Source organism: Volvox carteri (genome assembly GCF_000143455.1).
Source record: "Volvox carteri f. nagariensis unplaced genomic scaffold VOLCAscaffold_1, whole genome shotgun sequence".
Classification (NCBI taxonomy): domain Eukaryota; kingdom Viridiplantae; phylum Chlorophyta; class Chlorophyceae; order Chlamydomonadales; family Volvocaceae; genus Volvox; species Volvox carteri.
Window position 1 is genome coordinate 270,865 of NW_003307545.1, and position 13,989 is coordinate 284,853.

Consider the following 13,989-nt stretch of genomic DNA (forward strand, 5'->3'; position numbering starts at 1 on the left):
GTGGGGTGGGGTGGGGTTGGGTGGGGTGGGGTCGGGTGGGGTGGGGTGGGGTGGGGTGGGGTTGGGTTGGGTGGGGTGGGGTGGGGTGGGGTGGGGTGGGGTGGGGTGGGGTGGGGTGGGGTGGGGTGGGGTGGGGTGGGGTGGGGTGGGGTGGGGTGGGGTGGGGTGGGGTGGGGTGGGGTGGGGAAGCGCCAACCTTGGGCAAAAAAGGCCGGCAGGAATGGCAAATCCCCCAGGAACGTGGAGGAGGAGGAGAGGTAGGCAAAAGGGGTGGGGTATTGCGTAAGGAAACCCAGGACATGGCGCCTGTACGTCTAACCCGCACAGCAGACACGGTAAAGTGTATTGCAATACTCCAATCTCTGAGGAGGGAAAGGGAAAGGGACCAACATCCCCGGGAGGTTGGGAGGACAGGGCCTAGAGAAGTCCTGAGAGTCGTACTGCACCACCACCAGCGCCACCAGCACATACATCTCCACCAGCACAAATACCTCCACCAGCAGCAGCAACAAGAGCACCACTACCCGCCGTATATCGCCCACCCAGCTCCGCCCTCACCTCCAGGTCATCCCGCATCAACACGTAGTCCGCCGCCTCAATGGCGATGTCGGTGCCGCTGCCAATGGCCAGACCCACATCCGCAGCGGCCAGTGCCGGGGAGTCGTTGATGCCGTCACCCACCATCGCAACCACCTTGCCACCGGACTGCAACTCGCGAATCTGTGGTGGTATGGGATAGGTGGTGGTATGCGGGGTCGCGTATTGCGGGTATACGCCCCGGGCCGCTGGTGCCGTGGGATGAACCCCACTTCAGCGCCCCACAACCGGGCGAGAGCTCCGCTCGGCAACTCAGCTACCCCACCAGCACCAGTTTCGCAGCAGACTGACATACCGGCACGCACAGAGACACACTTGAAGCCCAGCCCAGCCCAGCGCACCTTCAGCGCCTTGGTCTTTGGCAGCGTCTCTGCGTGAACCGTGTCCACTCCCAACTACACATGTCGTGCGGTTCGTGCGTGTTTGTACGGGCCATGTGGGGGAAAAGGGAGGGGGAGGGCGAGGTGGGGGAAAGACGAACCACGAACGAGTGAAGCTGCTGCGAGGTGGGGGGCGGGAGTCGATTGGACGGACGCTAGAGAAAGACAAAGATATCCAGTAAGACAGGATACGCCGCTTTTGCACAAAGTGGCGATGAGGTGGTAAATGGTGGTACGGAAGCGGTGCGAACGCGGTGTGGAAGATTCGGTGGCGACGACCAGGCCCGACAGGGAGTAGTACTAGTGGTAGTGGTAGTGTTATGGGCTACTACATCCCACCACACTGCCCCGCACCTGCCCCGCCAATGCTCTCGCCGTCCTCCAGTTATCGCCCGTGAGCATCACCACCTGCACACCTCGCCCCCGCAGCGCGGCCACTACCCCCGCCGCCTCCGCCTTCAGCGGGTCCGCCACCGCCAGCACCCCCGCCAGCACCCCGTTCACCGCCACGTGCACCACCGTGTGCCCACAACTCTCCATAGGCCCCACAAACGCCTCCGCAGCCGCAGGCACATCCACCAACTCCTGCTGCATCAATGACCGGTTTCCAACAGCGACGCGAATGCCTGCTGTTGCGGTAGTGGTCGTCACCGCGGATGCGCTGCCGCCGCCGCCGCCGCCACCGGCGGCAGCTGCGGCCGCCGCTGACGTCGCCGCCAGCTGTGCCAGGTGTTCGGCGCTGACAACGCAGGTGATGCCGACTCCGGGTGTGACGACAACGTCACGGGCCCTTGGCAACATTGCCTCTAGCTCGGCGGCCTGCTCCCGTTTGCTGGCGCTGCGGCCGCTGGTGCTGCGGTCGTGTGGCAGTGGCGGTGAGGACAGTTCCCGTTGGAGGGAGGAGTCATTCCTGAACACCGCGGACCCCCCCACAGTCGCTGTGGACATGGCCGCAGCCGCAGCTGCGGTATCTCGGGTGGTAGCCCCGTGTTGGGCCATCAACAGGTGGACCCTGAATGGTCAGGGGAAGGGGAGGGAAGGAGAGGTTGGGAGGGAGGATGGAAGGGGGCGTAACGTGTAAGGTCAAAACAGCACCCGACACCCAGCAGGAATGCCACTATCAATCCCACCCACCTGCAAAAGTCCAGTATAGCTCTCGCCAGAGGATGCTCCGAAGAGCTCTCCGCCGCCCCCACACAGCGACACAGGGTGGCTAGGTCCAGGGGGGCTCCCAGACCCGGCCAGCAGCTGCCGGTACCCGCACCTTCCCCCGCCGTGCACTCGAACAACCGGCAGTCGGTGACTGTGGGCCTGAGCGGTGAAGAGCGGGGTGATGGGGGGGGGGGGTAACTGGGAGGTGGTGCCAAGGAAGTATATAGCCCCCTGGGGGGGCTGCCATTCCAGCCATCCGCATCCGCAAAATTCCAAAAGAAACCCCGCTTTCTGCCATCCACCCTGCCAGCTAAGCCAAATCCTTCTCTTCCTCTTGGAGGTCTTACTGGTATCCCATCATCCCCGGAACCTGCGCTCTGAGGCGCCGTGCAGTTTTCTTCCCCACCCTCAGCCCCCCCCCGGTCCTCCACAATCTTGCACCCCACCACCACTTGCATTATTGCACAGGCCCAGGCCCCTCCCCACCCCCGCAAAAGGCGTATAAGTGTCTTTATGTTGCCCTCCGCACCCTGCGGTGTATGGGCCTTGAGGAGCTGGTGAAAGTGAACACAAAGAAACACCGATCCGCTTGAGAGAACGGGGATGTGGTAAAAGGCGGCAGCCAAATCCACTTTCACCATCCAGGAGCCCCTCACGGCCCATACACCGCAAAGTGCGGAGGGCTTCATAACGACACTTATACGTTTTTTTTTCTCAGTCAAAAAACCTTATCAATAAATTCAAAGATTCCCACAAATCTCAGCAGATTGTGCACTTATCTCGGCGCGCAGCTGGCTTTAGCAGCTCCTGCCGCTAGCAGGCGTCGCTTACCTGCCCCGTGTGAGTGTCCCAGTCTTGTCAAACACCACCACATCGACCTTGCTGGCAGCCTGGGGCCCGGGGGCGACAGAGGAAATCGGGGAGTTGGGAAATCACATCATGGTGACGTTGATAATGTTAGGGATGTTGGTGATGATGGTGACGATGCTGATAATGCCGATGGTGATGATGTTCTTTACGATATTGATGCCTCACCTGTCCCCACCACACCCCTCTGGGCACTTCGTACCTCCCCCCAGTCTGCGAACATCGCCCTTGCCCCATCGCGGCCCTGCTACCCGGTGGACAATACATGATGCCAAGTCAAGAAGGGAAAACAACTTCCGGAGTCCAAAGCTGGGGGAGGGAGGGGAGGGGCGCGAGGGGAAGGGAGGGGAGGGGAAGGCGGGCGGACGTGCCATGAAACACGTTCGACCTAACGAGTCAACATCAGCAGCACTGCTGGCTGGCATGGAGGCTAGGCTGTGACCAGGTTCGTTCCTCCCCTGCCACATCCGACGGCCCCCTTTCCCTTCATCCCAAGTACCTATTCCCTCTTCCCCTCCCTCATGGGCCCCTTCCCCGTCAGCACCGCCACCGCCACCGCCACCACCACCACCACCACACTCCTTACCTCAAGCGCATCCGCGCCCTTGATCAGTATGCCCATTTGCGCCGCCAGCCCCGTGCCCACCATCACCGCAGTCGGGGTGGCCAGGCCCAGGGCGCAAGGGCACGCGATCACCAGCACCGCAATGCCGAACAGCAGTGCGAACAGGAACGGCGTGTGTCCCTCGGGCAGCCAGGAGGCGGGGAAGGCGCCCGTAAGGCCCGCCACGTACCACCCCAGCCACGTCAGAAGGGCGGCGGCAATCACCACCGGCACGAAGACACCGGCCACGCGGTCGGCAAAGGCCTGCGGATGGGGATTGGGGTGGGGTGGGGGTTCTCTTGTTTCGGGGAAGACTGGGGCGCGCAAATGGCGGTAGCAATCATGTAAGTATGTATGTTGTTACAGGGTGGTTAACTTCGCCAGCGGCCCCCTTTCCCGGGGCAGTCCCTGCTCTCCCCTGCTAGAGGGGCACCCTAATCCGTCACCCCATCCGACTTCAGAATGTATTCGTTGGGTTCGGCAACTCACCACCAGCATCCAACCAAATCTAGCGGATCAACGGCGCATCAACTTAGTTCCTGGTCAGCTCGCAAGATGATATTATCACGTCCTACACCGTCCATATGATGGGGGGCCACCTCCCATTTCATCACTCCTCAAACACCCGAGGAGCTGGCAGGCGGATTTGAACCCGGGTCGACTGGATCGACTGGGAGCAGAAGTCAGGCCTTAACTTCTGCCAGCCGCCTGCCTGTATGTATGTATGTATGTATGTATGTATGTATGTATGTATGTATGTATGTATGTATGTATGTATGTATGTATGTATGTATGTATGCATGTATGCATGTATGCATGTATGTATGTATGTATGTATGTATGTGTGGCGACAGGAGTCAGCGAATCCAACGGCTTCACGAACGCGAAATGGCTACCCGTGCTGGCAGTGACAGGGAGGTTAGCGGCGCAGGCACACGGGGGTTAACCGGATCACTGGTGCCAGCTGGCCGAATACCATGATGGCATGGTAATAAATCGCCCTCTCCTCCCCCCCCCCTCTCCCCTCAAACCTCCAACCGAACCCAGTCCGGCTGTCTCCAATCCCCCCCCCAAAACCTCCACCCTCCCTCCCTCCCACCTGCACCGGTGCCTTGGTCATTTGAGCATGTTCCACCAGCCGCACAATCTGACTCAGCACGGTCTCGGAGCCAACCTGTATTGGATTTCATGTCCGTGGGCGCGGCATAGGTACGGAAGCACGGGGACATGCTGGATCAGGACTAGTATTGACAACCTACGGGTTGTCTTTGATTTTGTGTTTGTGTTTGTGTTTCTGTTTATGGGCGAGGGGAGGGCGAGGGCGAGAGGACAGGCCATGATGGGTCATGATGGCGCGGCGACGTAAACCTCCTGACCGCGAAGACCCCGAACCGGGTTGTGCGAGTGGGGAATTGGGGGGCTGTCAGGCAGGTCGAAACCCAACACGAATACCCGGGACGCTGAGGCGCACAATACGACTCGCAGGTGCGGATTGGGAGGGGGGCAAGGTAAGAGCTTAGGTGGTAGGCCCCAATGCCGAGACGTCCAAAGTTCAGCGGTGAGGCAGGCAATTCAGCGTCGCAGCAGCAGCAACATCATAACAAGCTGGCCAGCAAGGCAGCTGAACACATCGCAAAGCTCAAATACCCAGCCGACCAATCAAAACCTTCGTACCCAACTAAGCAGTCTGCCAGTCTCTTTTCCCTCCACCTTACCCTCTCCACCCCACTTCATCCTTTTTGGAAGTCGGCCGCTGTCCGTTGCTGCTTGCACCCCACCCCGCCCCACCTCACCCCACCCGATCCGCCCCCACCAAGTCTTCCCCCCCACCGCTCACCCTCGTGGCCCGCACCAGCAGCGGGTTGGATGTGTTGATGGTGCCCCCGATCACCACTTCCCCCGGTCGCTTCCACTTGGGTGCGGACTCCCCCGTCACCATGGCCTCATTCAGGTAGGACTGCCCCTCGTGGATGACACCGTCGGTGGGGACCTTGGAGCCAGGGACGACCTAGGGGGGCGAGGGGAGGGGAGGGGGAAAGACGAACCACGAACGAGTGAAGCTGCTGCCAAGGAAAGACTGATGCGTCAGAAGTAAGGGAGGAAGGGACGGAGGGGGATTTTAAATTCAAAAATTTAAAAATATTAAGGAAACGACCGCCCACGTGCAAATTCGGAAGGGGAGGGAGGAGGGGGGTGGAAGAAGAAGAGGGCGTGGCGGTGCTGTAGACAGAAGGCGTCGGTGATGGTGATGGTGGCGGCAGGGGACATGGAAGCGGCAGCGAGCGCCGGGGATAAGCGATGCCGTCACGTCAGCACGTCAGCACGTCAGGACAGTCGGCAGAGAGTAGCTAAGCATCACCATCATAATCAGAAGCACTGCACGTCAGCCGCACCAGACGGGCAAGAGAGGGCAGTACAGCGGTGCAGCAGATAGCGATGAACATCCCCACCACCCTCCACACACGCTCATGTTACCTCCCCCCCCCCACACACACACATCCACACCATTCCCCTCCGCCCCTCCCAACACACACAAAAACACCCATCGGTGTGTGGATTTCAACTCAAGTGATGCTCCCGTCGTATCTATAACTCTGTATGTATATCCAGTATGTGTGTATGCAGTGCCGGCGGCCCCGGGCCGCCCACTCACCCTCAGCACATCCCCCCTGTGTATGAGGGCACTGGGCACCTCCCTGGAGTCCAGCACCGCCCCGGTGGCCTCATCCAGGACCACCAGAGTGGCCGTGTCCGGGACCAGGGCCGCCAGGGCAGCTAGGGCAGCGGAGGTGCGGCCCTGGGGAAGGGGGTTAACAGGGGGGGCGAGGCGGGGGGGAGGAGGGGTACATGGACATCGAGAGGGGGTGGGACGCGAATGAGAGGAAGAGAGGAAGGAGAGAGAATCGGGGAAAAGAGGGGAGGCAGTGGTAACTGACAACGGAAAAGAGCGGACTGGGTGTGTGTGGGGGGGGTGAAGAAGAGCGCGAACCAGGCGGAGCGGAACGAGGCTCTGAGGGGTTGCTACATCACACCGAAGCCCCAACCACCTCCCAAAGAATCACCACCTGCTGCCTCCGTCACCGGAGGCCCACACAGGCCCCTTCCGCCCGCTGCCCACCTTCGCCGCCGCCTCCAGGTACTTCCCCAGCAGGATGAAGGTGATGAGCATGGCGGACGTCTCGAAGAAGTCCGTGGGCACGTATGCCATGGGCTGGGGGGCCCCAGCCGGCCCCGGGGCCGCGGGGGAGGACCCCGGGGGCCCGGCCGCGGCCATGTCCGCCGACATCTCGTAACTGCCCTCCAAACGGTGTCTGTCGAAGCGGAGGAAAGGAGCGCGAACCAGGCCTGGCGGGTGAGCTGGTGAGCGGGTGTGGTGACCGTCCAGCAGCCCGCGAGGTTCTGCGCAGGGAATAATCCCCTACCCACCCCCACCCCTGCCTACACGCGTCCTGTTGATCGCCTTCACAATGCAACAACAAACACATCGCCCGTGCACCTTTTGCACATACACACATACATACATACACATACATACACACAACACACCCATCCCTTGCTCGTTCGGGCCCTTTTAAAACCCCCCTTCCCTTCCCTTTACGCCCTGCACGATCACAAACAAGGGCGGGGCCCCCCACACACACGCCAAGACAACCCGCACCGGCAGCTCCCCTCTACGGGTGGCACCGGCAGCTCTGTTTCCAACTCGTCCCTTCCTCACTCACTTAGTGAAGTGGTGGAAGAGTATGGAAATGACGCTGTAGGCGTAGGAGGCATTCGTGCCCAGGGACACCAGCACATCCATGTTGGCCGTACCGCGACGGAGGGCCTGAAGGGCGGCCGGAGTTTACTTAGGGTGGTTTCGGGGCCAAGGAGTGGAGGCCGATTACGGAGGAGGATGGCGGGTTTCTAGGAGGGGTGAGGGATGTGCATGGCAGGGATGTTGAAGGCAGGGCGTAATGGGCATTACGTTCGCGGGTAGGGCCCTACCCGAGTGTGTAATTGTGGCTGTGTTGCATGTCATACTGGTAGCCTGCTATTAGTCGCGCTAGTGAGTGAGAGAGAGTGTGTGTGTGTGTGTGCGCGCGCGCGTGCGTATTTGTGTCTTGGTTTCTCCCACCAGGGACAGGACCGCGGGAAGATCCCCCTGGCACGGTCGACAAAGCATAACACAAGGCGCCGGTCGCCCAAACCGGCCCGGCCCACTTGGCATCCTATGCAGGGCTTCCCAATCCAGCTCCGAAACCAAGCCCTGCACGCCAAATCCTCCGCCTCCAGGGCCTTGCATTCTCGCACGGTACTCGATACCAGGTCAAGGCCCCATATGTTCACACGCACAAATACACATGTACAAACATACATACAGATTCAGCGACCCAGCCGCACCCCTCCCCTCCCCTCCCCTCCCCTACCTTTATCGCCCCCCTGTGGAACCTCCACCCCACGATGAACTGCACGGGGGTGGCCAGGGCCCACTTGACTAGCTGGTTGCAGGGGAAGCCAAGAATGGGGGTGGACATGAAGGGCTCGGAGCCTGGATGAAGCGGGGCAAGAGGATGGCGGGAGGGAGGAGGCAGAGATGAAGGGAGGCTCCGGCAAAAGACCCAAGGAGAGGAAAGGAGGCCGGGGGAGGGGGTTTGGGAGAATCGCATGCAAACCGCAAAAGATACGTCTACTACGGCATTGACTGTCGGCGTCCCAGGCGGAGACGCGACTGGGACGGGAAGTTAGGGGGCCTGGGTTGGAGGCGTGTGCAGGCAAGGACACGGCAATTACAGACAAACGATCAGATGCAGGTGGCGAGGGATTGAGTTTGAAAAGGTGCTGGAAGGCAAGAAAGTGGCGCTGGGGAGGGTGCAAAAGAGGGGTGTGACGGGCCCATTGCGGGATACGCCAGCCCCCTCATCGCCACCCGTCATCGCCGCGCCCTTGTTCGTGGCCTCCTGTCGCCCTCCCTCCCTCTGCCCGCTCACGCACCCGTCTGCCCTCCTTTCCACAGGACCCCCTTACCCGGCAACATGGGCAGCACCATCGCCACAAGGAACACGGGCACTGTGAAGAAGAGGCTGGTGGAGAACAGCCCCCACCAGTAGCGCAACTCCCGGTCCGCAGCACTCGCAGCGCTGCCGCCGCCGCCACCACCACCCGGCCAGCCCTTCGCGACGCCGCCACCATTGCTGCCGCCGACACCGGCGCCAGAAGGGGACCCCCACGGCGATACGGACCGTACCAGCTCGGCGGTCAACGGCTGCGAAGGCGGCGTCCCGCCACCGACGGCGGCACCGCCGTCGCACGCCTCGACGGCGCCGATAAGGTCCCGGGGCCCGGTGGTGTTGGGGTCGTACCACACGTCCACCAGCCCCTCCGCCAGCCGTACCCCCGCACGTGCCACACCAGGGACCCGCCGCAACGCCGCCTCTACGGCAGTGGCGCAAGCAGTGGTCGTCATGCCGTACACCTGTACAGCAACAGCGCCGCCATGCCCCACCGGGGTGGCAAAGTTATCACTGGCTTGGGACACGCGGAGGTCAACGGAGGGTAGACGGGTGATCAAAGGAGGGAAAAAGTCATATTGTTCGAAGGGAGACGGAACGGATTGCCGACCGATATTGGGGCGATGTTCCTGTCAAAAGCAGCTGCGGTGGACTGGCTGGTGGGCTGGTATGGGTTGGGCTATGGCCTAACCGTCCGCCACACCACTTTTTCCATGTGCTCTTGCCCCGTGTCCTTTAGAGCCCATTAAATTAATTCTCTATGCGACCCTCACCCCTCACATCTGCCCAACACACCCCGCCGCATGCATGCAGAAGTGCCTTCTTCCCCCACCCACTCCCCCGCCAGCCACTGCAAATCTCCCCGGGGGTCTCTCTCTCTCTATATATATATATGTATATATGTATATATATGTATATATATACATATATATGTATATATGTATGTATGTATATATGTATGTATGTATGTATATATGTATATATATGTATATACATATATATGTATATATATGTATATATATACATATATATGTATTTTAAACCTTCCCTCGCCCCCCATACCCGCTATCCACGCCAAGGTCGCGGCCCCCTCCCCACCCTCACCCGCAGCATGAGGGTCTCCAGGCCCCCCTGAGACAGCAAGGTCGCTTCGAAGCCCGCGTCCTCCACAGCTGACAACAGGGCCTCCTGGGGTGGGGGGCCCCCAGTAGCAGCAGCAGCAGCAGTGGGTGGTTCTACTAATAGAACATGGCAGCAGTAGCAGGAACCAATTCCGCCATTGAGATAACACTCAAGGTACGGACTACGGAACGGCGTCACAAAGCGGCTCTGACATGCGGTTTCCCTCCACCAGCTGTCTGAACACCGCCGGACAACCCACATGATGTCCGGACCGGACATATCGTCGGACATCACCGTTGCTGCGCTCCTCTCTATATCGGCGACTCAATACCGCTAAACCTAAAAAACTCCCATCGCTAACCTTCACCCCCGCCTGCTGGGCTGCTTTTTTTCCTTCGGGATTTGTCCAGGCCCCGTTCTCGCCGCCGCTTCCCAAGACACCATCATCCTCTTCCTCTCCCCCTCACCTGACCTTCCTTAGCACCTCGCGACCCCCGCCCTTACCGCCATGACCGCCGCCGAGTCGAACTGCACCTCCACCTCCCCCGACGCCAGTGCCACTGCCGCCTTGTTCACTCCCGGCTGGCTGAGCAGCGCGTTCTCGACGGCATTGGAGCAGGCGGCACATACCATACCTGTGACACGCATACGGAGGACCTGCAGGGGGGGAAGACGAACCACGAACGAGTGAAGCTGCTGCCAAGGAAAGAGTGTACAAGAAGCAGAACTGACCAGGAGGGGGACGGCACGTTGGCGTGCGGAAAAAGGGGGGATGTAAGGACCTAAGGAAAGTGGTAGACAGCCTGACCCGGGTTGGGCCACGGGAGGCGGAAAAGGACAGAAGGGAAGGAGGCAAAGAGGGAAGGGAGGACCCGTACAGCGTATGTGCGTGGCCCGTTATGTGCGTACCTACCTTGCCCTCGCACACCCATTCAGCCGTGTTCAGGGGTTTCCCAGATCTGGTTGCTTCGCACCCACCCTACCCGCCCCAGACCCTGATATCCGTCCCACCCCTAACCCCCAGAGAACCCCTAACGGCCTCAGAATACACGCTGCTATGCAACTCCCAGGCCCCCAGCCCCATATTTTCAATCCCCTACCCCTACTCCGGGGGCCTCTTCCTCCACCCCTACTGGTGGTTAACTTCTTACATATTCCTCTGATGCAGTATCCGGGTATTCCTGTGAGAGGTATCAGCTTCACTCGTCTGTGGTTTGTCTTTCTACCCCTACCCTGGGGCCCCTCACCTCCAGTTGCTGCTTGGGGTGTCGTACACTGACCAAGCCCCCCTCAAACCCTGCATCCTCCACAGCCGCCACCAGCTCCTGAGTGGACACACGAGACTCGTCGTAGTGAACCTGGGGAGGAGGATGGAAGGGGAGAGGGAAGGGGGGGGGGGAACGGTGGGAAGGAAGAGGAAAACTGGAGGGGAATACGCGAGGGTTTAGAGGGAGAGAGAGTTTAGGGTGTGGAAAGGCGGCGCGGAAAGGTATGAAAGGTCTAGATCGAGGAGAGGACCTCCGGCGCTAAGGACGCGGTCTGGGTGGCAGGTGGGTGTACGTCAGGAACACGGGATGCACCCGGGACGCCTCTTTGGCACAACCCCACCCCGAATCCAAACCCCCGGCCAGTCACCCGGCCAGCCAACAGGTCATCATTCTCTATCTGCCATGACAATGTGGGTGGTATATAATTGAAAGTGTAACTGAAAGCGCAACTTGGGTCACGGGCCGGAGAGGGGCCTGGGAGGCGGGGATCACGGGGATGTCCCAGGCGGGCTCAGAGTTGACCAGGGGGGTGGCGGGGTGGGGGGTAATGGAGACGGGTGGTCTCCACTCATTCACCGACCTGGGCCCCCCTCTCAACTGCCCGTCCTCAAAGGCGACAGCCTTCTTCTTGTGTGCGCCTCTCGCCCCTCCTCAGGGCAACTACCGCACAGAGGTGTGGCCATTTGTAAAGGTTGGCTGCTCCAGGGAAAGAAGCCTCCGGGGGCCCCACGGCGATCGCGGTCAACGTGGAAAGTCCGCTCCGGGTCTTCATTAGACATTTCTGTTATGCTGATGTCCCCTATCTCGGCGAGGTCACCCCCGCGTTCGCCTAGGGCCCCCTAAGCACCCCACACACCCACTGTCTGAGACTCCCCACCCCCACGCCCATGCAACCGCCCCCCCAATCCATCTACTGGAACTTACCTCCGCGCTCTCCTGCAGCAGCGCAACGCTGATCCGCTTGACGCCCTCCAAAGAACTGTCCTCGTTCCATTCCAGCCCGGCATTTTTACCATTTCATATTCAAGCATTCGCAAAACAGATGCGAGAGTCACAGCGTACAGCAGCAAAGGGACGAGTTGCGGCGGGTTCATGATTATGGTTGTTGATTCGAAGAACAGTCATGTGGCACTGGGTTAAGGTGCATAGGGATGCAAGTGCAGCGTGTGGAAAGGACGGTGAGCTGCTGGCCAAAACGACACGGAGCAGTAGGCCTGGACTGCGGTAAAGGAAAAAAGAGCCATTGCGGGCGTACATGCATGAAGGAGATGCAAGGAGCGGAAGGGCCTCGAGGGTTCTCTAGGAAGGGAGGGCCAAGATGCGGCGGCAGATGTGTCTCGGGAAAGGTGAACGGGATACCTTCTCGCCAACTGCTTACCCAACACGCCGCCCACCCTTATGGACTTCATCACGCCCCTCCAAAAGTTCCTAGGTACAAACTCGCCGGACTGCGCACTCGAGGCACCTTTAATCACTCCCCTACTCGTGGACAGCTTGCCTGAGAGCGGCCTCGACGGCTTTGGAGCACGCCGCGCAAGTCATGCCTTTGACGGACAGCTGCAGGACCAAGGAAAGTACGTTTTTTCAAGGAGATCGACCCGAGAAACCTGCGTTTCAAACGGGATGCGACGATGTAGGGGGGAAGGACAGCCCCAGCTCACCAGTGCGACCGGCCAGCATGCTCTTTCATCACCCTGTTGCCGGCGCTGCCCTGTCGAACTATGCCGCGGCTTAGAAGGCGGGCTCGGTTGACTTTCCCGGTCATCCTTCTCCTTCTCCGGTAATTTCTCATAACGCAGCGAGGAAAGAAGCTGACCAATTCGTTGCAACATATTTGAAAGGTTCCCAGCGCACCAAGCACTCTAATTTCAATGTTACAAGAAATTAAATACCATGTCCTTTATAGTAACCAGTCGTCGGACCGTCCCAGAATTGGAAAAGCTCGCCGTGCAGCATAGAAATAACTTGCTTCATGTATTATTAATTCTACGCTATGTTTCAGCTGTGTGTTGCCTCGAATGACCTGGCGTCATCCCTTGCTTGAGGCGACGTGACAGTTAATGGACGAAGCCCGTCGTACTCAGCGAAATAACGAGTGCAACCCATTACAAGGCAACGTTGTCTATGCCAGATCTTTCTATCGTATTGTTTTGGTCTTGTTTCTGCGCTCCCTTTGCTAAAGTCCAGATGTAAGCAAGGTGCGACCTGACAGACTCTGTTACGGTCATGTGAGCCTCCTACATGCAGATGAGCGCACCTGATGAGGCAGTTTGTGCCGCTTTACAGGCAGGCACGCCTATTCATGCCTATGTCTTGCCGCTGACCCGACCATGCTGTAACACTTTCGTTGACGATTTAATTGAGCCGTCTGCTGCTATCAATCCTCGCCCACAGCCTTTCCCCATCTACTAACCAAAGCTTAGCAACTTATTCCGTTGTTTTCCAATTCCACCTCATGACCAGTTTTCGGTGTGCTTTCAAGACGTATCTAAAAACCTATTCCGTCGTGAGCATGAGTGTGCAAGGCGTTTGGAACACCCGCACCTGTGGTTGCCTGCCTGCATACGATGCACGCGGGAACACCGCAAACATGCACAACCTCAATACAAATTACTCTTTTCTTTAGCTCCACCTCTGTACTGCGTTGAAATCCAAATTTCAAGATGCAATTACACACTGCTCAATCACCCCGTATTAGCGCTTCAACCGCCACTACCCAGGCTGCTGAAAGAACCACCATGCATGAAGATACCCCTTCTTCCCCTCCTGAACGTCGGCAGTCAACCCTCTGCTTCTTGCATATATGATTTTCTCCCCTTTCCTTCCCCCTTTTCCCTCTTACTTTCCCCGGCAAACAAAGGAAGCCGGTTTGCCACTGCTGCATCAGTCAAGGCCCGGTCACAGCTAAGCAGACCGTCAATTGCAGACCGGTAACCGCGGGGCCTTTATAGCGACACCTAGTAATACGGATTGGGCCCATCCTCGTCCCAGACTAGGCCTTCCGCACC

The 13,989-nt window shown here is 59.3% G+C and overlaps 1 protein-coding gene across 1 annotated transcript in view; it reads right to left on the reverse strand.

Annotated features, from left to right (window-relative positions):
- The window catches only part of VOLCADRAFT_102604 (uncharacterized protein), a gene marked incomplete at both ends in the record, with an annotated part of 13,047 nt that extends 1,287 nt beyond the window's left edge, over window positions 1-11,760 (reverse strand). The window contains 19 exons of the mRNA XM_002945941.1: window positions 559-720; window positions 939-992; window positions 1,332-1,562; window positions 1,911-1,989; window positions 2,112-2,288; window positions 2,961-3,019; window positions 3,583-3,864; window positions 4,700-4,774; window positions 5,438-5,608; window positions 6,254-6,397; window positions 6,719-6,911; window positions 7,323-7,426; window positions 8,010-8,131; window positions 8,608-9,055; window positions 9,696-9,779; window positions 10,218-10,370; window positions 10,961-11,071; window positions 11,322-11,455; window positions 11,712-11,760. Of these exons, the coding sequence (XP_002945987.1) occupies window positions 559-720; window positions 939-992; window positions 1,332-1,562; window positions 1,911-1,989; window positions 2,112-2,288; window positions 2,961-3,019; window positions 3,583-3,864; window positions 4,700-4,774; window positions 5,438-5,608; window positions 6,254-6,397; window positions 6,719-6,911; window positions 7,323-7,426; window positions 8,010-8,131; window positions 8,608-9,055; window positions 9,696-9,779; window positions 10,218-10,370; window positions 10,961-11,071; window positions 11,322-11,455; window positions 11,712-11,760 (2,832 nt within the window). The remainder of the gene's footprint in view (window positions 1-558; window positions 721-938; window positions 993-1,331; window positions 1,563-1,910; window positions 1,990-2,111; window positions 2,289-2,960; window positions 3,020-3,582; window positions 3,865-4,699; window positions 4,775-5,437; window positions 5,609-6,253; window positions 6,398-6,718; window positions 6,912-7,322; window positions 7,427-8,009; window positions 8,132-8,607; window positions 9,056-9,695; window positions 9,780-10,217; window positions 10,371-10,960; window positions 11,072-11,321; window positions 11,456-11,711) is intronic.
- Window positions 11,761-13,989: the final 2,229 nt, after the last annotated feature.